Source organism: Oncorhynchus clarkii, chromosome 6, assembly GCF_045791955.1.
Source record: "Oncorhynchus clarkii lewisi isolate Uvic-CL-2024 chromosome 6, UVic_Ocla_1.0, whole genome shotgun sequence".
Lineage (NCBI taxonomy): Eukaryota > Metazoa > Chordata > Actinopteri > Salmoniformes > Salmonidae > Oncorhynchus > Oncorhynchus clarkii.
The window spans coordinates 6,089,027-6,112,857 of record NC_092152.1 but is presented as its reverse complement, the minus strand read 5'-3'; the positions used below and the strand labels follow the sequence as shown (position 1 = coordinate 6,112,857).

Genomic DNA, 23,831 nt, shown 5'->3' with positions numbered 1-23,831 from the left:
TAGATGGAAAGAGAGAGTAGGTAATAACTGCTTGTGGCTCTCTGTGTTTCAACATGTAGACAGGAAAGGCTGTGTTTAACCACCTACAGTAACAGAATCCGCAGGAGGACAGCGCTGTCCTCAGTGCTGACAGTTAGTCATTGGCAGTGTTTGGGGAAGCTACTCTGAAAATATAGTTTTTTTTCCAAGCTACCAATTACTTCACACCGGAATAAGTTACACTAAATCTACCTTTAAGATAAATAGATTTTTTACTAACATTACTTTGAAAAAGTCCAAACTTCATCCAAACTACTTCATGAAAAAGTATCATATGTAAATTTGACGTGATACACTACAACTTGCAAGAACATGTCACTTTGGGGTCATATGTTAACAGAATATGTAATTTAGCCTACTTAAAAACAAATAAAACAAAGTTCAAGTGAGAATTTGACATGTCTGATTCTGAAATTGAAAGAAAGTTATGGTCTACTACACTAGTTAGCTACACTGCTACATGGTGAAACAGTAGTGTGTAGCTCCAGTAGTTAGCTACATCGCTACATGGTAAAACGTGTATTAACTACTGGAAATACTACCTTAATTATAATTTTGTTCAACTACCACCAAGCTACTGCAACATTTAGTTACATTACTAATTGAACAATAGTGTTTGACCAAAATCGGAAAACACACATTCTCACGCAACCCCTAATCGCTGCAAAGCTCCAAAGTTGCACAATTTTGACCAGCTGAATTACTGTTTGTGTTCCAAAGGAAACACACACAGAGAGAGAGAGAGAGGGAGAGAGAGAGAGAGTGAGAGACAGCATTCTCCAGTGATTAGTAATCTTGGATGCTGCTGGACCTCGCTGGCCTCGTCAGTCCTCACTTGGATTTCTACGATTTGAAATCATCTGTGCAGCTTTCAGCTTTCTGGGACCCACTCTCTCCGCGTGTACAGTATACAGTGACTTCATGACAAGTGTTCCCGGAAAAATGTGCCTGAATTGAGAGAAGTCAGTACAATTGTAACTTTAGTAAAATTTTATAATTGTTTTGAAATGCCGACTGTTAGTGACTTCATATTCTAATGAAGGCTGTGAAGTACTATGCAACACTGTTGTGGTCATATCCTGTTATGCAGAGGCAGACTGCCCTTCATATTCAGCATGTAGCAGAGGAAGGCCCAGAAAATGGTGAACGACTCCAGACACCCAAGTCATAGACTGTTCTCTCTGCTACCGCACGACAAGCTGTACCGGAGAGCCAAGTCATAGACTGTTCTCTCTGCTACCGCACGACAAGCTGTGAGAGCCAAGTCATAGACTGTTCTCTCTGCTATCGCACGACAAGCTGTACCGGAGAGCCAAGTCTAGGTCCAAAAGGCTGCTTAACAGCTTCTATCCCCAAGCAATAAGACTGCTGAATAATTAATCAAGTGGCCACTTTGACTTTTTATATTGACCTACACCCCTGTGTTTTGTACACTGCTGCTACTCTGTTTATTATCTATGTACAGTCACTTTACCCCCACCTACATGTACAGATTACCTCAACTAACCTGTACTATCTATGTACAGTCACTTTACCCCCACCTACATGTACAGATTACCTCAACTAACCTGTACTACTGTTTATTATCTATGTACAGTCACTTTACCCCTACCTACATGTACAGATTACCTCAACTAACCTGTACTACTGTTTATTATCTATGTATAGTCACTTTACCCCTACCTACATGTACAGATTACCTCAACTAACCTGTACTACTGTTTATTATCTATGTACAATCACTTTACCACCACCTACATGTACAGATTACCTCAACTAACCTGTACTACTGTTTATTATCTATGTACAGTCACTTTACCCCTACCTACATGTACAGATTACCTCAACTAACCTGTACTACTGTTTATTATCTATGTACAGTCACTTTACCCCTACCTACATGTACAGATTACCTCAACTAACCTGTACTAACCACTACCTCAACTAACCTGTACTATCCATGTACAGTCACTTTACCCCTACCTACATGTACAGATTACCTCAACTAACCTGTACTACTGTTTATTATCTATGTACAGTCACTTTACCCCCACCTACATGTACAGATTACCTCAACTAACCTGTACTATCTATGTACAGTCACTTTACCCCCACCTACATGTACAGATTACCTCAACTAACCTGTACTACTGTTTATTATCTATGTACAGATTACCTCGACTAACCTGTACTACTGTTTATTATCTATGTACAGATTACCTCAACTAACCTGTACTACTGTTTATTATCTATGTACAGATTACCTCAACTAACCTGTACTACTGTTTATTATCTATGTACAGATTACCTCAACTAACCTGTACTACTGTTTATTATCTATGTAGTCACTTTACCCCTACCTACATGTACATATCTACCTCAACTAACCTGTACTACTGTTTATTATCTATGTACAGTCACTTTACCCCTACCTACATGTACAAATGACCTCAACTAACCTGTACTACTGTTTATTATCTATGTAGTCACTTTACCCCTACCTACATGTACAGATTACCTCAACTAACCTGTACTATCTATGTACAGTCACTTTACCCCTACCTACATGTACAGATTACCTCAACTAACCCGTACCCCCGCACACTGACTCTGTACCGTAACACCCTGTATATAGCCTCCACACTGACTCTGTACCGGTACCCCCTGTATATAGCCTCCACACTGACTCTGTACTGGTACCCCCTGTATATAGCCTCCACACTGACTCTGTACCTGTACCCCTGTATATAGCCTCCACATTGACTCTGTACCGGTGCCCCCTGTATATAGCCTCCACATTGACTCTGTACCGATACCCCCTGTATATAGTCTCCACATTGACTCTGTACCGATACCCCCTGTATATAGTCTCCACATTGACTCTGTACCGGTACCCCCTGTATATAGCCTCCACATTGACTCAGTACTAGTACCCCCTGTATATAGCCTCCACACTGACTCTGTACCGGTACCCCCTGTATATAGCCTCCACACTGACTCTGTACCGGTACCCCCTGTATATAGCCTCCACATTGACTCTGTACCGTAATACCCTGTATATAGCCTCCCCACTGACTCTGTACCGGGTACCCCCTGTATATAGCCTCCACACTGACTCTGTACCGGTACCCCCTGTATATAGCCTCCACATTGACTCTGTACCGTAACACCCTGTATATAGCCTCCACACTGACTCTGTACCGGTACCCCCTGTATATAGCCTCCACACTGACTCTGTACCGGTACCCCCTGTATATAGCCTCCACACTGACTCGGTACCAGTACCCCCTGTATATAGCCTCCACACTGACTCTGTACCGGTACCCCCTGTATATAGTCTCCACATTGACTCTGTACCGGTACCCCCTGTATATAGCCTCCACATTGACTCTGTACCGGTACCCCCTGTATATAGCCTCCACACTGACTCTGTACCGTTACCCCCTGTATATAGCCTCCACATTGACTCTGTACCGGTACCCCCTGTATATAGCCTCCACACTGACTCTGTACCGATACCCCCTGTATATAGCCTCCACACTGACTCTGTACCGGTACCCCCTGTATATAGCCTCCACACTGACTCTGTACCCGTACCCCCTGTATATAGCCTCCACATTGACTCTGTACCAGTACCCCCTGTATATAGCCTCCACACTGACTCTGTACCGATACCCCCTGTATATAGCCTCCACACTGACTCTGTACCGGTACCCCCTGTATATAGCCTCCACATTGACTCTGTACCGGTACCCCCTGTATATAGCCTCCACACTGACTCTGTACCCGTACCCCCTGTATATAGCCTCCACATTGACTCTGTACCGGTACCCCCTGTATATAGCCTCCACACGGACTCTGTACCGATACCCCCTGTATATAGCATCCACACTGACTCTGTACCGGTACCCCCTGTATATAGCCTCCACACTGACTCTGTACCCGTACCCCCTGTATATAGCCTCCACATTGACTCTGTACCAGTACCCCCTGTATATAGCCTCCACACTGACTCTGTACCGATACCCCCTGTATATAGCCTCCACACTGACTCTGTACCGGTACCCCCTGTATATAGCCTCCACATTGACTCTGTACCGGTACCCCCTGTATATAGCCTCCACATTGACTCTGTACCGGTACCCCCTGTATACAGCCTCCACATTGACTCTGTACCGATACCCCCTGTATATAGCCTCCACATTGACTCTGTACCGTAACACCCTGTATATAGCCTCCACATTGACTCTGTACCGATACCCCCTGTATATAGCCTCCACATTGACTCTGTACCGGTACCCCCTGTATACAGCCTCCACATTGACTCTGTACTGATACCCCCTGTATATAGCCTCCACATTGACTCTGTACCGGTACCCCCTGTATACAGCCTCCACACTGACTCGGTACCGGTACCCCCTGTATATAGCCTCCACATTGACTCTGTACCGATCCCCCCTGTATATAGCCTCCACATTGACTCTGTACCGGTACCCCCTGTATATAGCCTCCACACTGACTCTGTACCGGTACCCCCTGTATATAGCCTCCACACTGACTCTGTACCGGTACCCCCTGTATATAGCCTCCACATTGACTCTGTACCGTAATACCCTGTATATAGCCTCCCCACTGACTCTGTACCGGTACCCCCTGTATATAGCCTCCACATTGACTCTGTACCGGTACCCCCTGTATATAGCCTCCACATTGACTCTGTACTGTAACACCCTGTATATAGCCTCCAGACTGACTCTGTACCGGGTACCCCCTGTATATAGCCTCCACACTGACTCTGTACCGGTACCCCCTGTATATAGCCTCCACATTGACTCTGTACCGTAACACCCTGTATATAGCCTCCACACTGACTCTGTACCGGTACCCCCTGTATATAGCCTCCACACTGACTCTGTACCGGTACCCCCTGTATATAGCCTCCACACTGACTCGGTACCAGTACCCCCTGTATATAGCCTCCACACTGACTCTGTACCGGTACCCCCTGTATATAGTCTCCACATTGACTCTGTACCGGTACCCCCTGTATATAGCCTCCACATTGACTCTGTACCGGTACCCCCTGTATATAGCCTCCACACTGACTCTGTACCCGTACCCCCTGTATATAGCCTCCACATTGACTCTGTACCGGTACCCCCTGTATATAGCCTCCACACTGACTCTGTACCGATACCCCCTGTATATAGCCTCCACACTGACTCTGTACCGGTACCCCCTGTATATAGCCTCCACACTGACTCTGTACCCGTACCCCCTGTATATAGCCTCCACATTGACTCTGTACCAGTACCCCCTGTATATAGCCTCCACACTGACTCTGTACCGATACCCCCTGTATATAGCCTCCACACTGACTCTGTACCGGTACCCCCTGTATATAGCCTCCACATTGACTCTGTACCGGTACCCCCTGTATATAGCCTCCACACTGACTCTGTACCCGTACCCCCTGTATATAGCCTCCACATTGACTCTGTACCGGTACCCCCTGTATATAGCCTCCACACGGACTCTGTACCGATACCCCCTGTATATAGCCTCCACACTGACTCTGTACCGGTACCCCCTGTATATAGCCTCCACACTGACTCTGTACCCGTACCCCCTGTATATAGCCTCCACATTGACTCTGTACCAGTACCCCCTGTATATAGCCTCCACACTGACTCTGTACCGATACCCCCTGTATATAGCCTCCACACTGACTCTGTACCGGTACCCCCTGTATATAGCCTCCACATTGACTCTGTACCGGTACCCCCTGTATATAGCCTCCACATTGACTCTGTACCGGTACCCCCTGTATACAGCCTCCACATTGACTCTGTACCGATACCCCCTGTATATAGCCTCCACATTGACTCTGTACCGTAACACCCTGTATATAGCCCCCACATTGACTCTGTACCGATACCCCCTGTATATAGCCTCCACATTGACTCTGTACCGGTACCCCCTGTATACAGCCTCCACATTGACTCTGTACTGATACCCCCTGTATATAGCCTCCACATTGACTCTGTACCGGTACCCCCTGTATACAGCCTCCACACTGACTCGGTACCGGTACCCCCTGTATATAGCCTCCACATTGACTCTGTACCGATACCCCCTGTATATAGCCTCCACATTGACTCTGTACCGGTACCCCCTGTATATAGCCTCCACATTGACTCTGTATCGGTTCCCCCTGTATATAGCCTCCACATTGACTCTGTATCGGTTCCCCCTGTATATAGCCTCCACATTGACTCTGTACCGGTACCCCCTGTATATAGCCTCCACATTGACTCTGTACCGGTACCCCCTGTATATAGCCTCCACATTGACTCTGTACCGATACCCCCTGTATATAGCCTCCACATTGACTCTGTACCGGTACCCCCTGTATATAGCCTCCACATTGACTCTGTATCGGTTCCCCCTGTATATAGCCTCCACATTGACTCTGTATCGGTTCCCCCTGTATATAGCCTCCACATTGACTCTGTATCGGTTCCCCCTGTATATAGCCTCCACATTGACTCTGTATCGGTTCCCCCTGTATATAGCCTCATTACTGTTATGTAATTTTATTTTCTTACTTTTAATTTTTTTTATTTTGTTTATTTAGTAAATATTTTCTTAAATCTATGCGTAGGAGACCTTAACCGTGAAAAGATTACTTACACGCTCTTAACCACCAATGCAGTTCAAGAAATAGAGTTAAGAAAATATTTACCAAATAAACTAAAGTAATACAATTGTATGAAATCAAAAAGTAAATAAACAATAAAATGAATTGTTGTATCAATAGCCCTAGTAAATGCTCTCTCCACTTCGGATTCAAGTTTTTTTTGCGGTGACATTTTCAGTTAATATGAAAATTTTCACCCATTGTGTAGGATGGAGTTGCATAGTTTGCCCTCTGTTGATTTATTGGTATAGTAGGAGATAGTCTGTCTGACAGTGGGCTCACATAGAAGGCCTTTCTATATGATCATGCCATCTGTACGACAGTGGGCTCACATAGAAGGCCTTTCTATATGATAATGCCATCTGTACGACAGTGGGCTCACATAGAAGGCCTTTCTATATGATAAAGCCATCTGTACGACAGTGGGCTCACATAGAAGGCCTTTCTATATGATAATGCCAGATGTATGACAGTGGGCTCACATAGAAGGCCTTTCTATATGATAATGCCATCTGTACGACAGTGAGCTCACATAGAAGGCCTTTCTATATGATAAAGCCATCTGTACGACAGTGGGCTCACATAGAAGGCCTTTCTATATGATAATGCCATCTGTACGACAGTGGGCTCACATAGAAGGCCTTTCTATATGATAAAGCCATATGTATGACAGTGGGCTCACATAGAAGGCCTTTCTATATGGTAATGCCATCTGTACGACAGTGGGCTCACATAGAAGGCCTTTCGATATGATAATGCCATCTGTACGACAGTGGGCTCACACAGAAGGCCTTTCTATATGATAATGCCATCTGTACGACAGTGGGCTCACATAGAAGGCCTTTCTATATGATAAAGCCATCTGTACGACAGTGGGCTCACATAGAAGGCCTTTCTATATGATAAAGCCATCTGTATGACAGTGGGCTCACATATAAGGCCTTTCTATATGATAATGCCATCTGTACGACAGTGGGCTCACATAGAAGGCCTTTCTATATGATAAAGCCATATGTATGACAGTGGGCTCACATAGAAGGCCTTTCTATATGATAAAGCCATCTGTATGACAGTGGGCTCACATAGAAGGCCTTTCTATATGATAAAGCCATCTGTACGACAGTGGGCTCACATAGAAGGCCTTTCTATATGATAAAGCCATCTGTATGACAGTGAGCTCACATAGAATACCTTTCTATATGATAATGCCATCTGTATGACAGTGGGCTCACATAGAATACCTTTCTATATGATAATGCCATCTGTACGACAGTGGGCTCACATAGAGGCCTTTCTATATGATAATGCCATCTGTACGACAGTGGGCTCACATAGAAGGCCTTTCTATATGATAATGCCATCTGTACGACAGTGGGCTCACATAGAAGGCCTTTCTATATGATAAAGCCATCTGTATGACAGTGGGCTCACATAGAAGGCCTTTCTATATGATAATGCCATCTGTACGACAGTGGGCTCACATAGAAGGCCTTTCTATATGATAAAGCCATCTGTATGACAGTGGGCTCACATAGAAGGCCTTTCTATATGATAATGCCAGATGTACGACAGTGGGCTCACATAGAAGGCCTTTCTATATGATAATGCCAGATGTATGACAGTGGGCTCACATAGAAGGCCTTTCTATATGATAATGTCAGATGTACGACAGTGGGCTCACATAGAAGGCCTTTCTATATGATAATGCCATCTGTATGACAGTGGGCTCACATGGATGTCGGCTCTGGGTTTTTAGTAGAACGGAGGAATGTAATAGCCCTGCATAAATTATCCATCAATGATGAATTAGCTCTCCCTTCTCTCCCTCTCTCTCCTTTCTCTCCCCTACTCCTCCCTCACGTAGGTCCCTCTCTCTCCTCTCTCTCCCCTACTCCTCCCTCCCGTAGGTCCCTCTCTCCCCCCACATAGCTCCCTCTCTCTCCTCTCTCTAACCCTATTCCTCCCTCCCGTTGGTCCCTCTCTCTCCTCTCTCTCCCCTACTCCTCCCTCCCGTAGGTCTCTCTCTCCTCTCTCTCCCCTACTCCTTCCTCCCGTAGGTCCCTCTCTCCCCCCACATAGCTCCCTCTCTCTGCTCTCTCTAACCCTATTCCTCCCTCCCGTAGGTCCCTCTCTCTCCTCTCTCTCCCCTACTCCTCCCTCCCGTAGGTCTCTCTCTCCTCTCTCTCCCCTACTCCTTCCTCCCGTTGGTCCCTCTCTCCCCCCACATAGCTCCCTCTCTCTCCTCTCTCTAACCCTATTCCTCCCTCCCGTTGGTCCCTCTCTCTCCTCTCTCTCCCCTACTCCTCCCTCCCGTAGGTCCCTCTCTCCTCTCTCTCCCCTACTCCTCCCTCCCGTAGGTCCCTCTCTCCCCCCACATAGCTCCCTCTCTCTCCTCTCTCTAACCCTATTCCTCCCTCCCGTAGGTCTCTCTCTCCTCTCTCTCCCCTACTCCTCCATCCTGTAGATCTCTCTCTCCTCTCTCTCCCCTACTCCTCCCTCCCGTAGGTCCCTCTCTCTCCCCTACTCCTCCCTCCCGTAGGTCCCTCTCTCCCCCCACATAGCTCCCTCTCTCCTCTCTCTCCCCTACTCCTCCCTCCCGTAGGTCTCTCTCTCCTCTCTCTCCCCTACCCCTCCCTCCCGAATGTCCCTCTCTCCCCCCACATAGCTCCCTCTCTCTCCTCTCTCTCCCCTACTCCTCCCTCTCGTAGGTCCCTCTCTCCCCCCACATAGCTCCCTCTCTCTCCTCTCTCTCCCCTACTCCTCCCTCCCGTAGGTCCCTCTCTCCCCCCACATAGCTCCCTCTCTCTCCTCTCTCTCCCCTACTCCTCCCTCCCGTAGGTCCCTGTCTCCCCCCACATAGCTCCCTCCCTCCTCTCTCTCCCCTACTCCTCCCTCCCGTAGGTCTCTCTCTCCTCTCTCTCCCCTACTCCTCCCTCCCGTAGGTCCCTCTCCCCTCTCTCCCCCCACATAGCTCCCTCTCTCTCCTCTCTCTCCCCTACTCCTCCCTCCCGTAGGTCCCTCTCTCCCCCCACATAGCTCCCTCTCTCTCCTCTCTCTCCCCTACTCCCTCCCGTAGGTCCCTCTCTCCCCCCACATAGCTCCCTCTCTCTGCTCTCTCTAATCCTTCTCCTCCTTCCTGTAGGTCCCTCTCTCCCCCCACATAGCTCCCTCTCTCTCCTCTCTCTAACCCTACTCCTCCCTCCCGTAGGTCCCTCTCTCCCCCCACATAGCTCCCTCTCTCTCCTCTCTCTAACCCTACTCCTCCCTCCCGTAGGTCCCTGTCTCCCCCCACATAGCTCCCTCTCTCCTCTCTCTAACCCTACTCCTCCCTCCCGTAGGTCCCTCTCTCCCCCCACATAGCTCCCTCTCTCTCTTCTCTCTAACCCTACTCCTCCCTCCCGTAGGTCCCTCTCTCCCCCCACATAGCTCCCTCTCTCTCCTCTCTCTAACCCTACTCCTCCCTCCCGTAGGTCCCTCTCTCCCCCCACATAGCTCCCTCTCTCTCCTTTCTCTAACCCTACTCCTCCTTCCCGAAGGTCCCTCTCTCCCCCACTCATCTTTGTCTCTTCCGTTCCTCCCCGTCTATCACTCCTCTCCCCCTCGCTCCATCTCTTCCCCCAGTCTTCTGAACTCTCTAAAGTCTCGTCTAATGTCATCGTATCCATTCCGTTCTGCAGATATTAAAGCAGTCCTGTACAGAGATCCTGACAGTGGAGCCTTCCAGTGTCTGTGTGAACCGTAAGTGTTGTGTTGTTTGTGGGAGTGTGTTGTGTTGCATCGCGGGCACTCCCAGCGCAGGGCCTGTATTTATGTTCCATTGCTGGTCATAAAGACTGCCGTCCTGCGTTTGTGTGTCCTTAGTGTTGTCTAGTTTGTGTGTCCTTAGTGTTGTCTAGTGTGTGTGTCCTTAGTGTTGTCTAGTGTGTGTGTCCTTAGTGTTGTCTAGTGTGTGTGTCCTTAGTGTTGTCTAGTGTGTGTGTCCTTAGTGTTGTCTAGTGTGTGTCCTTAGTGTTGTCTAGTGTGTGTGTCCTTAGTGTTGTCTAGTGTGTGTGTCCTTAGTGTTGTCTAGTGTGTGTGTCCTTAGTGTTGTCTAGTGTGTGTCCTTAGTGTTGTCTAGTGTGTGTGTCCTTAGTGTTGTCTAGTGTGTATCCTTAGTGTTGTCTAGTGTGTGTGTCCTTAGTGTTGTCTGGTGTGTGTCCTTAGTGTTATGTAGTGTGTGTGTCCTTAGTGTTGTCTAGTGTGTGTGTCCTTAGTGTTGTCTAGTGTGTGTCCTTAGTGTTATCTAGTGTGTGTGTCCTTAGTGTTGTCTAGTTTGTGTGTCCTTAGTGTTGTCTAGTGTGTGTGTCCTTAGTGTTGTCTAGTGTGTGTGTCCTTAGTGTTGTCTGGTGTGTGTCCTTAGTGTTATCTAGTGTGTGTGTCCTTAGTGTTGTCTAGTGTGTGTCCTTAGTGTTGTCTAGTGTGTGTGTCCTTAGTGTTGTCTAGTGTGTGTGCCCTTAGTGTTGTCTAGTGTGTGTCCTTAGTGTTGTCTAGTGTGTGTGTCCTTAGTGTTGTCTAGTGTGTATCCTTAGTGTTGTCTAGTGTGTGTGTCCTTAGTGTTGTCTGGTGTGTGTCCTTAGTGTTATGTAGTGTGTGTGTCCTTAGTGTTGTCTAGTGTGTGTGTCCTTAGTGTTGTCTAGTGTGTGTGTCCTTAGTGTTGTCTAGTGTGTGTCCTTAGTGTTGTCTAGTGTGTGTGTCCTTAGTGTTGTCTAGTGTGTGTGTCCTTAGTGTTTTCTAGTGTGTGTGCCCTTAGTGTTGTCTAGTGTGTGTCCTTAGTGTTGTCTAGTGTGTGTGTCCTTAGTGTTGTCTAGTGTGTGTCCTTAGTGTTGTCTAGTGTGTGTCCTTAGTGTTGTCTAGTGTGTGTGTCCTTAGTGTTGTCTAGTGTGTGTCCTTAGTGTTGTCTAGTGTGTGTCCTTAGTGTTGTGTAGTGTGTGTCCTTAGTGTTGTCTAGTGTGTGTCCTTAGTGTTGTCTAGTGTGTGTGTCCTTAGTGTTGTCTAGTGTGTGTGTCCTTAGTGTTGTCTAGTGTGTGTCCTTAGTGTTGTCTAGTGTGTGTCCTTAGTGTTGTCTAGTGTGTGTGTCCTTAGTGTTGTCTAGTGTGTGTCCTTAGTGTTGTCTAGTGTGTGTCCTTAGTGTTGTCTAGTGTGTGTCCTTAGTGTTCCTAGGCCGTCATTGAAAATAAGAATTTGTTCTTAACTTACTTGCCTAGTTAAATAAAAGGTTAGTGTTGTCTAGTGTGTGTGTCCTTAGTGTTGTACAGTGTGTGTGTCCTTAGTGTTGTTCAGTGTGTGTGTGTGTGTGTGTCTGTCTGTGTGTATGTATTTGTGTGTGTTTCTGTCTGTGTGTGTGTGTGTGTGTGTGTGTGTGTGTGTGTGTGTGTGTGTGTGTGTGTGTCTGTGTGTCTGTGTGTGTTTCGTCCCGAGTTCCCTCTCCCCACTTTCTCCTCTATTTTGTTTACATGACACAGAGTCGTTTGACATCGTGCTTCGAGGGAACGGCTTCTCTGTGGGACGAGGCAACGGCGGGGTCGTCTGTAGCTTCGTGGTGGGCCAGCAGATCTACAGTAAGTAAACACACACACACACCCACACAAACCATGTGGTTCCTACTGTATAGCCATCTAGAAGAGAAACACACGCAGGATGTAGCTGGGTGATGTATTTTCCTGTTGGGATCATGCAGTCTGTTCTGTCAACAGATAGACTTCTCAGGAAGAGAACTACATTGGAAGGGAACTATATTGGCCACATCTAGCCACATCTAGCCACATCTAGCCACATCTAGCCAAGCCTTCATTTTGGTGGAACTCTCTCTCTCTAAAGTTATTTCTGATTCTTCAGCAGTGGATTAAAATAGTTTTCATAGTTTCCACACACACACACACACACACACACACACACACACACACACACACACACACACACACACACACACACACACACACACACACACACACACACACACACACAGAAACACACACACACACACACGCGCGCGCGCACGCACACACGTACACACACAGAAACACACACACACAGACACACACACGTCTACTGACTGACTAGCAGGCCTGTCCTGTCTGTGCCAGGGGTTGTGACACATGTACTGACTGACTAGCAGGTTGTCCACAATGTGATTCCACTCATAGCCAAGATGCCTTCACGTGTTTTATATCTGCATACAAAGCATTCCCCCGGACAGGGACGCTTGGCAGCTGTCAGTCACTAGAGAACATTTAGTCTGTCAGCAAACCTAATCTAGATGGCTGCTACTCCTCCTAATCTAGATGGCTGCTACTCCTCCTAATCTAGATGGCTGCTACTCCTCCTAATCTAGATGGCTGCTACTCCTCCTAATCTGGATGGCTGCTACTCCTCCTAATCTAGATGGCTGCTACTCCTCCTAATCTAGATGGCTGCTACTCCTCCTAATCTAGATGGCTGCTACTCCTCCTAATCTAGATGGCTGCTACTCCTCCTAATCTAGATGGCTGCTACTCCTCCTAATCTAGATGGCTGCTACTCCTCCTAATCTAGATGGCTGCTACTCCTCCTAATCTAGATGGCTGCTACTCCTCCTAATCTAGATGGCTGCTACTCCTCCTAATCTAGATGGCTGCTACTCCTCCTAATCTAGATGGCTGCTACTCCTCCTAATCTAGATGGCTGCTACTCCTCCTAATCTAGATGGATGCTACTCCTCCTAATCTAGATGGCTGCTACTCCTCCTAATCTAGATGGCTGCTACTCCTCCTAATCTAGATGGCTGCTACTCCTCCTAATCTAGATGGCTGCTACTCCTCCTAATCTAGATGGCTGCTACTCCTCCTTTCCTCCTCCCTTTCTACCTCTCACTCCTCTCCCCTTCTCCTTCTCTCTCTGCCCCTCTATTAATTCCCCTCTCTACTCCTCTCTTCCCCTCTCATCCTCTCTACTCCTCTCTACCCCTCTCATCCCCTCTCATCCCCTCTACTCCTCTCTACTCCTCTCTACCCCTCTCATCCCCTCTACTCCTCTCTACTCCTCTCATCCCCTCTCCTCCCCTCTACTCCTCTCTACTCCTCTCTACCCCTCTCATCCCCTCTACTCCTATCTACTCATCTCTCCTTTCCTCTACCCTTCTCATCCCCTCTCATCCCCTTTTTTCCTGATGACAAATGTCTGCCTGTTATACATCTTTTATAATGTGTCCTGTCTGTGTGTGTGTCAGGTAGTGTACAAGGGGGCTCATTCAATTCTCTTTTCCAGACAGGAAGCCAAGCGTTGTGCAGAACGATTATCTCCTGTGTCCTGCACCGGTGTTGTACGAGGTCGGAGCGTAAGTAGCCAATGGGAAGGTGGTTCTATAAAGTGTGTGTGTGTGTGTGTGTGTGGCGGGGACGGCAGACCTAATATATAACATAGGCTGTTCCTCTCTCATGGGTTTAATTATCAGCAACGACAACCCCTGATACTGATGCTCTCTCTAATCCAATCTACAAAATATATATATATATATAGTACGATTACAAGTAGCAGTTGGAAAACGATTTGGTCCTGAAGTTATCGCAAGAATCAAAACTCAGAAAGATTGATAGATTTATAGCGAGTCGATCTTCTCCAAAATCTCGACGGTAACACCATCTCCAATCATCCACTCAGATTATAATCCAAACTGCCAGTGATAACATGTGTTGCACCATTGTCCTGTGGTATTCAAGTTTCAATGTAGACGTAACCTTAATTATAGAGTACACTGGACCAGGGTCCGTATTCACAGAGCTTCAGAGAAGCTAATCTCAGAACAGTTTTGCCTGTCTCATCGTTTAATTTGTATTTTTAACTCAGCAAATCAGTTAAGAACAAATTCTTATTTACAATGATGGCCTAGGAACAGTGGGTTAACTGCCTTGTTCAGGGGCAGAACGACAGATTTTTTTACCTTGTTACTGGCCCAACGCTCTAACCACTAGGCTCCCTGCCGTGATGACTAGGAGGGATCCTAGAACAGCGCTCCTACTCTGAAACTCTTTGTGAACATCTGACAGAACCTGAACTTCTCCTGCTCCTGTCATCTGAAGAGTCTTGCTTAATGAACTGTTGGCATGGCCACGGTGACCCATTAAGTTGGTAGACCTGCTAGATGTGGCACAGCGGGCCGGGGTTGGCCGGGGTTGGCCGGGGTTGGCCGGGGCTGGCCTGGGTTTGCCCGGGGTTGGCCGGGGTTGGCTGGGGGTTGTGGGTAAACACATCTGGTTAGGGGGCTTTAAAGAGACGTGCGACAGATGCAGCGATTCCCTTCTCCACACTCTCTCCATTTAAATAATTCACTGTGCTACTGTGACAATCCCCTTTTCCTGCCCATCCCTGCCCCCCCCCCCCCCGACCCACTGCATCATGGGAATCATGGAACATCTGAAGGTTCTGTCTCCGACTCCGTCCGTCCGTTTGCCTTCGTCAGAAGCACCAATGTCAGTGGTGAGTTGAAGCTAGCCGTGGGGGGGGGGGGGGTCGGGGGGATCGGCTTGTTAGAACGATAGCGGGGGGGGGGGGGGGGGGGGGGGGGGTCGGCTTGTTAGAACGATAGCGGGGGGGGGGTGGGGGGGGGGGGTCGGCTTGTTAGAACGATAGCGGGGGTAAACAGTTGAAGAATGAATGTAGAGTATAGCTATCTTTGTTTTGGTCTACAGCCTGTGTAATGTAGCCCCTATAGATCTCTTTGTGTTCTCTGGTTTTGGTCTACAGCGTGTGTAATGTAGCCCCTATAGATGGCTTTGTGTCCTCTGGTTTTGGTCTACAGCGTGTGTAATGTAGCCCCTATAGATCTCTTTGTGTTCTCTGGTTTTGGTCTACAGCGTGTGTAATGTAGCCCCAATAGATCTCTTTGTGTTCTCTGGTTTTGGTCTACAGCGTGTGTACTGTAAGTGCATTGGCATGTTTCAGGCCTGGAACGAGGGCATCGGTTCCTCCACCTCTCCACCATATCACCCCATTAGCTCCCCCACCAATACCTTTCATCAATGCAACAACATACTGGTTGTTATGCACCAAGTAATATGTACAGCAAGTCATTAGTGGCGATCCAGATATTTGACTGGTTTGATAGTTCAGAGGAAACTAGGAGAAATAACAGGATTATAGTTTCTGTTCTACAAAACCTCCCCAAAACAGGTCAATAAAGACATGAATATATCCTTCTGTCTCTCACGTCTTTTCGTGTAACTTCAGATGCTATTAAAATGCTGTGACCCTTTAACAAAAAAATAAAAACATCAACAAATATGTTTTTAGACACGTTTCTAATGGATTTTCCACATGACTCAGACATGTGGTTTCCTAATATTTCACATGTCATTTTCTAATATTTCACATGTCATATTCTAATATTTCACATGTCATATTCTAATATTTCACGTCATATTCTAATATTTCACATGTGGTTTCCTAATATTTCACATGTCATATTCTAATATTTCACGTCATATTCTAATATTTCACATGTGGTTTCCTAATATTTCACATGTCATTTTCTAATATTTCACATGTCATATTCTAATATTTCACGTCATATTCTAATATTTCACATGTGGTTTCCTAATATTTCACATGTCATATTCTAATATTTCACATGTCATATTCTAATATTTCACATGTCATATTCTAATATTTCACATTCTACGTTTCACATGTCATATTCTAATATTTCACATTCTACGTTTCACATGTCATATTCTAATATTTCACATTCTACGTTTCACATGTCATATTCTAATATTTCACATGTCATATTCTAATATTTCACATTCTACGTTTCACATGTCATATCCTAATATTTCACATGTCATATTCTAATATTTCACATGTCATATTCTAATATTTCACATGTCATATTCTAATATTTCACATTCTACGTTTCACATGTCATATTCTAATATTTCACATGTCATATTCTAATATTTCACATGTCGTATTCTAATATTTCACATTCTACGTTTCACATGTCATATTCTAATATTTCACATGTCATATTCTAATATTTCACATGTCGTATTCTAATATTTCACGTGTCGTATTCTAATATTTCACATTCTACGTTTCACATGTCATATTCTAATATTTCACATGTCATATTCTAATATTTCACATGTCATATTCTAATATTTCACATGTCATATTCTAATATTTCACATTCTACGTTTCACATGTCGTATTCTAATATTTCACATGTCGTATTCTAATATTTCACGTGTGTGCTTTGGTAACCAGTGGGATTAGAACCCAGTCCTCCCACGGGAGAAGCCAATGACTTAACCATTAGACCAAGATTGCTGTATTTGTATTATCAGTTGTGTATTTTTTAGCAATTTCTCTCAGTCTCAGGATATTGACTGTTCAATGTAAAAAAAAAAAAGTGCTTTCAAACGTCACATTTAATAGAGATAATCGCAGGATTTTCTGTAAATAATCACGATTAATCCCAAATTCAGAATTTGATCAAATTGAGCTGTAATTGAATATTTTACAATATTTGATATTTTAAGAATATTGACATCTTGATTTTTTTCCAAAGTAACAAGTAAATTGATAATCACACTTTCTTTAAAATAGTCTATTGACGTGGTGGTGTTTAACATGTGAAAGGTGGTGTTTGACATGTGAAAGGTGGTGTTTAACATGTGAAAGGTGGTGTTTAACATGTGAAAGGTGGTGTTTGACATGTGAAAGGTGGTGTTTAACATGTGAAAGGTGGTGTTTAACATGTGAAAGTTTGTGTTTGAAATGTGAAAGGTGGTGTTTGACATGTGAAAGGTGGTGTTTGACACAATGAAAGGTGGTGTTTAACATGTGAAAGGTGGTGTTTGACATGTGAATGGTGGTGTTTAACACAATGAAAGCTGGTGTTTAACATGTGAAAGGTGGTGTTTGACATGTGAAAGGTGGTGTTTGACATGTGAAAGGTGGTGTTTAACACAATGAAAGGTGGTGTTTAACACAATGAAAGGTGGTGTTTAACACAATGAAAGGTGGTGTTTGACATGTGAAAGGTGGTGTTTGACTTGTGAAAGGTGGTGTTTAACACAATGAAAGGTGTTGTTTAACATGTGAAAGGTGGTGTTTAACATGTGAAAGGTGGTGTTTAACACAATGAAAGGTGGTGTTTAACATGTGAAAGGTGGTGTTTAACATGTGAAAGGTGGTGTTTGACATGTGAAAGGTGGTGTTTAACACAATGAAAGGTGGTGTTTAACATGTGAAAGGTGGTGTTTAACACAATGAAAGGTGGTGTTTAACATGTGAAAGGTGGTGTTTAACGCAATGAAAGGTGGTGTTTAACATGTGAAAGGTGGTGTTTAACATGTGAACGGTGATGTTTGACATGTGAAAGGTGGTGTTTAACATGTGAAAGGTGGTGTTTGACAGGTGAAAGGTGGTGTTTAACACAATGAAAGGTGGTGTTTAACATGTGAAAGGTGGTGTTAGCATGTGTAAGGTGGTGTTTAACATGTGAAAGGTGGTGTTTAACATGTGAAAGGTGGTGTTTAACATGTGAAAGGTGGTGTTTAACATGTGAAAGGTGGTGTTTAACATGTGAAAGGTGGTGTTTGACACAATGAAAGGTGGTGTTTAACATGTGAAAGGTGGTGTTTGACACAATGAAAGGTGGTGTTTAACATGTGAAAGGTGGTGTTTAACATGTGAAAGGTGGTGTTTAACATGTGAAAGGTGGTGTTTAACATGTGAAAGGTGGTGTTAGCATGTGAAAGGTGGTGTTTAACATATGAAAGGTGGTGTTTAACATGTGAAAGGTGGTGTTTAACATGTGAAAGGTGGTGTTTGACACAATGAAAGGTGGTGTTTGACATGTGAAAGGTGGTGTTAGCATGTGAAAGGTGGTGTTTATCATGTGAAAGGTGGTGTTTAACATGTGAAAGGTGGTGTTTGACATGTGAAAGGTGGTGTTAGCATGTGAAAGGTGGTGTTTAACATGTGAAAGGTGGTGTTTAACATGTGAAAGGTGGTGTTAGCATGTGAAAGGTGGTGTTAACATGTGTAAGGTTGTGTTTAACATGTGAAAGGTGGTGTTTAACATGTGAAAGGTGGTGTTTAACATGTGAAAGGTGGTGTTTAACATGTGAAAGGTGGTGTTTAACACAATGAAAGGTGGTGTTTAACATGTGAAAGGTGGTGTTTGACACAATGAAAGGTGGTGTTTAACATGTGAAAGGTGGTGTTTAACATGTGAAAGGTGGTGTTTGACATGTGAAAGGTGGTGTTTGACATGTGAAAGGTGGTGTTTAACATGTGAAAGGTGGTGTTTAACACAATGAAAGGTGGTGTTTAACATGTGAAAGGTGGTGTTTGACACAATGAAAGGTGGTGTTTAACATGTGAAAGGTGGTGTTTAACATGTGAAAGGTGGTGTTTAACATTTGAAAGGTGGTGTTTAACATGTGAAAGGTGGTGTTAGCATGTGAAAGGTGGTGTTTAACATATGAAAGGTGGTGTTTAACATGTGAAAGGTGGTGTTTAACATGTGAAAGGTGGTGTTTGACACAATGAAAGGTGGTGTTTGACATGTGAAAGGTGGTGTTTAACACAATGAAAGGTGGTGTTTAACATGTGAAAGGTGGTGTTTGACACAATGAAAGGTTGTGTTTAACAGGTGAAAGGTGGTGTTTAACATTTGAAAGGTGGTGTTTAACATGTGAAAGGTGGTGTTAGCATGTGAAAGGTGGTGTTTAACATGTGAAAGGTGGTGTTTGACATGTGAAAGGTGGTGTTAGCATGTGAAAGGTGGTGTTTAACATGTGAAAGGTGGTGTTTAACATGTGAAAGGTGGTGTTTAACACAATGAAAGGTGGTGTTTAACATGTGAAAGGTGGTGTTTAACATGTGAAAGGTAGTGTTAGCATGTGAAAGGTGGTGTTAGCATGTGAAAGGTGGTGTTTAACATGTGTAAGGTGGTGTTTAACATGTGAAAGGCGGTGTTAGCATGTGAAAGGTGGTGTTTAACATGTGTAAGGTGGTGTTAGCATGTGTAAGGTGGTGTTAGCATGTGAAAACACGATTTTCACATGTCAAACTGCTTAGATGGGAGATTAATTAAGGTTAGTGACAGGCCTCCTCACAATATGTTCAAACCTGAATAATTCACACTCGTAAATTTCTCCCCGTTTTTTTGGTGCGGGAGTGACAGTTGAAGACAGGGCTCCAGCTGTTAAATTGAGCCATGGTTATATCTGTATAGATGCGAGATGAGAGGGTTGAAGTGAGGTTATATCTGTATAGATGGGAGATGAGAGGGTTGAGTTGGGGTTATATCTGTATAGATGGGAGATGAGAGGGTTGAAGTGAGGTTATATCTGTATAGATGAGAGGGTTGAGTTGGGGTTATGTCTGTATAGATGGGAGATGAGAGGGTTGAGTTGGGGTTATGTCTGTATAGATGGGAGATGAGAGGTTTGAGTTGGGGTTATGTCTGTATAGATGGGAGATGAGAGGGTTGAGTTGGGGTTATGTCTGTATAGATAGGAGATGAGAGGGTTGAGTTGGGGTTATGTCTGTATAGATGGGAGATGAGAGGGTTGAAGTGAGGTTATGTCTGTATAGATAGGAGATGAGAGGGGCAATGTAATGCTAGAGGAAGAATGAGCAGGTGATCATTCAGGGATCACTCTAACACCCTGTAGAAACTGACACAGGGAAGACATGGCTGATATGTCAGACCTCTTCTGGAATGTAGAGAAAGACCTGGGGGTTCAACTACTATTTGAAATCAGTATTTTTCTGGGCTTGATTTAGCTTGCCTGTCTTAATGGACCAATAGAACAGTCCCAAAATGGTAAACCCCGCCCATCTGGCACTCCAGGCAGGCTAAAGTAAACACTCAAAGTATTTGAAAGATTTCAACTAGTATTTGAACCCGGGTCTGGTCATTGGGAGATCTCTGAACTGGGATGTGGAAACTTGTCTTTCTCTCTCCACTCGAGTGGACTCCTTGTTGAGCGGCTTCTGTCGGGGTGCCTCGTCGTTCGATGTGACGCTAAGCGCTAGTGAAGCGATACAGCTGGACCAGCTGACATCGGAGCCACTAATGGCTTTCCAACATTTCCTTAAAGACGGGGGAAATTTAGGAGGGTGAATTATTCAGGGTTAAACATATTGCGAGGAGGCCTGTCACTAGGTTGTGGAAACGTCACTCTGCAGAAGGACGTGTCACAGATACAGCCCCACCTCACAGTGAAATGCTGAATACAACAGGTGTAGTAGACCTTACAGTGAAATGCTGAATACAACAGGTGTAGTAGACCTCACAGTGAAATGCTGAATACAACAGGTGTAGTAGACCTCACAGTGAAATGCTGAATACAACAGGTGTAGTAGACCTCACAGTGAAATGCTGAATACAACAGGTGTAGTAGACCTCACAGTGAAATGCTGAATACAACAGGTGTAGTAGACCTTACAGTGAAATGCTGAATACAACAGGTGTAGTAGACCTCACAGTGAAATGCTGAATACAACAGGTGTAGTAGACCTCACAGTGAAATGCTGAATACAACAGGTGTAGTAGACCTCACAGTGAAATGCTGAATACAACAGGTGTAGTAGACCTTACAGTGAAATGCTGAATACAACAGTTGTAGTAGACCTCACAGTGAAATGCTGAATACAACAGGTGTAGTAGACCTTACAGTGAAATGCTGAATACAACAGGTGTAGTAGACCTTACAGTGAAATGCTGAATACAACAGGTGTTGTAGACCTTACAGTGAAATGCTGAATACAACAGGTGTAGTAGACCTTACAGTGAAATGCTGAATACAACAGGTGTAGTAGACCTTACAGTGAAATGCTGAATACAACAGGTGTAGTAGACCTTACAGTGAAATGCTGAATACAACAGGTGTAGTAGACCTTACAGTGAAATGCTGAATGCAACAGGTGTAGTAGACCTTACAGTGAAATGCTGAATACAACAGGTGTAGTAGACCTTACAGTGAAATGCTGAATACAACAGGTGTAGTAGACCTTACAGTGAAATGCTGAATACAACAGGTGTAGTAGACCTTATAGTGAAATGCTGAATACAACAGGTGTAGTAGACCTTACAGTGAAATGCTGAATACAACAGGTGTAGTAGACCTTACAGTGAAATGCTGAATACAACAGGTGTAGTAGACCTTACAGTGAAATGCTGAATACAACAGGTGTAGTAGACCTTACAGTGAAATGCTGAATACAACAGGTGTAGTAGACCTTACAGTGAAATGCTGAATACAACAGGTGTAGTAGACCTTACAGTGAAATGCTGAATACAACAGGTGTTGTAGACCTTACAGTGAAATGCTGAATACAACAGGTGTAGTAGACCTTACAGTGAAATGCTGAATACAACAGGTGTAGTAGACCTTACAGTGAAATGCTGAATACAACATGTGTAGTAGACCTTACAGTGAAATGCTGTGTAGGGTGCTGTCTTTCGGATGGGACGTTAAACGGGTGTCCTGACTCTCTGAGGTCATTAAAGATCCCATGTCACTCGTCGCAAGAGTAGGGATTTTAACCCCGGTGTCCTGGCTAAATTCCCAATCTGGCCCTCAAACCATCACGGTCACCTAATAATCCCCAGTTTACAATTGGCTCATTCATCCCCCTCCTCTCCCCTGTAACTATTCCCCAGGTCGTTGCTGCAAATGAGAACGTGTTCTCAGTCAACTTACCTGGTAAAATAACAAATAAATAAAATAAATTAGTTGAGGTAGTATGTACATGTGCATTAAAGTGACTACGCAGAGCTGATAACAACAGAGAGTAGCAGGTGAGTAACAGAGAGGGAGATGGGTGTGGTGGGGGGACACAATGCTAGTAGTCTGGGTAGCCATTTGATTAGATGTTCAGGTGTCTTATGGCTTAGGGATAGAAGCTGTTTAGAAGCCTCTTGGACCTAGACTCTGGCGCTCCGGTACTGCTTGCCGTGTGTTAGCAGAGAGAACAGTCTATGGCTGTAGTCTTTGACAATTTTTAGGTCCTTCCTCTGACACCGCCTGGTATAGAGGTCGTGGATGGCAGGAAGCTTGGCCCCAGTGATGTACTGGGCCGTTCGCACTACCCTCTGTAGTGCCTTGCGGTGGGAGGCCGAGCGGTTGCAATACCAGGCAGTGATGCAACCAGACAGGATGATCTCGATGGTGCGGCTGTATAATCTTTTGAGGATCTGATGACCCATGCCAAATCTTTTCAGTCTCCTGATAATGGAATAATGTATTCCACAATACCAGTAAAAGCCAAGTCAAAGACACAGCCCCTCCTTAATGTGTTCCACAATACCAGTCAACGCCAAGTCACAGACACGGACCCTCCTTAATGTGTTCCACAATACCAGTCAACGCCAAGTCACAGACACGGACCCTCCTTAATGTGTTCCACAATACCAGTCAACGCCAAGTCACAGACACGGACCCTCCTTAATGTGTTCCACAATACCAGTCAACGCCAAGTCACAGACACGGACCCTCCTTAATGTGTTCCACAATACCAGTCAACGCCAAGTCACAGACACGGACCCTCCTTAATGTGTTCCACAATACCAGTCAACGCCAAGTCACAGACACGGACCCTCCTTAATGTGTTCCACAATACCAGTCAACGCCAAGTCACAGACACGGACCCTCCTTAATGTGTTCCACAATACCAGTCAACGCCAAGTCACAGACACGGACCCTCCTTAATGTGTTCCACAATACCAGTCAACGCCAAGTCACAGACACGGACCCTCCTTAATGTGTTCCACAATACCAGTCAACGCCAAGTGGACAGATACAAAATCTTGTGGCGTACTCATTTTTAAATGGACATAAATCGTTTAGGTATTCACCCTTTTCCGTGGTATCAAATTGGTAGTTACAGTTTTGTCCCATCGCTGCAACTCCCGTACGGACTCGGGAGAGGCAAAGGTCGTGAGTCGTGCGTCCTCCGAAACACGACCTTGCCAAGCCACACTGCTTCTTGACACACTGCACACTTAAACTGGAAGCCAGTTACAGGAGGATAGATGGTCAGGTGACCACTCATCTGT

At 45.1% G+C, this 23,831-nt stretch overlaps 1 protein-coding gene across 1 annotated transcript in view; it reads left to right on the top strand.

The window, feature by feature from the left end:
- Positions 1-23,831, top strand: part of LOC139410567 (anthrax toxin receptor 2-like) — a gene marked incomplete at its 5' end in the record, with an annotated part of 125,479 nt that overhangs the window by 9,328 nt on the left and 92,320 nt on the right. Inside the window, 3 exon segments of the mRNA XM_071155858.1 lie at positions 10,417-10,477; positions 12,241-12,336; positions 14,021-14,090. Of these exon segments, the coding sequence (XP_071011959.1) occupies positions 10,417-10,477; positions 12,241-12,336; positions 14,021-14,090 (227 nt within the window).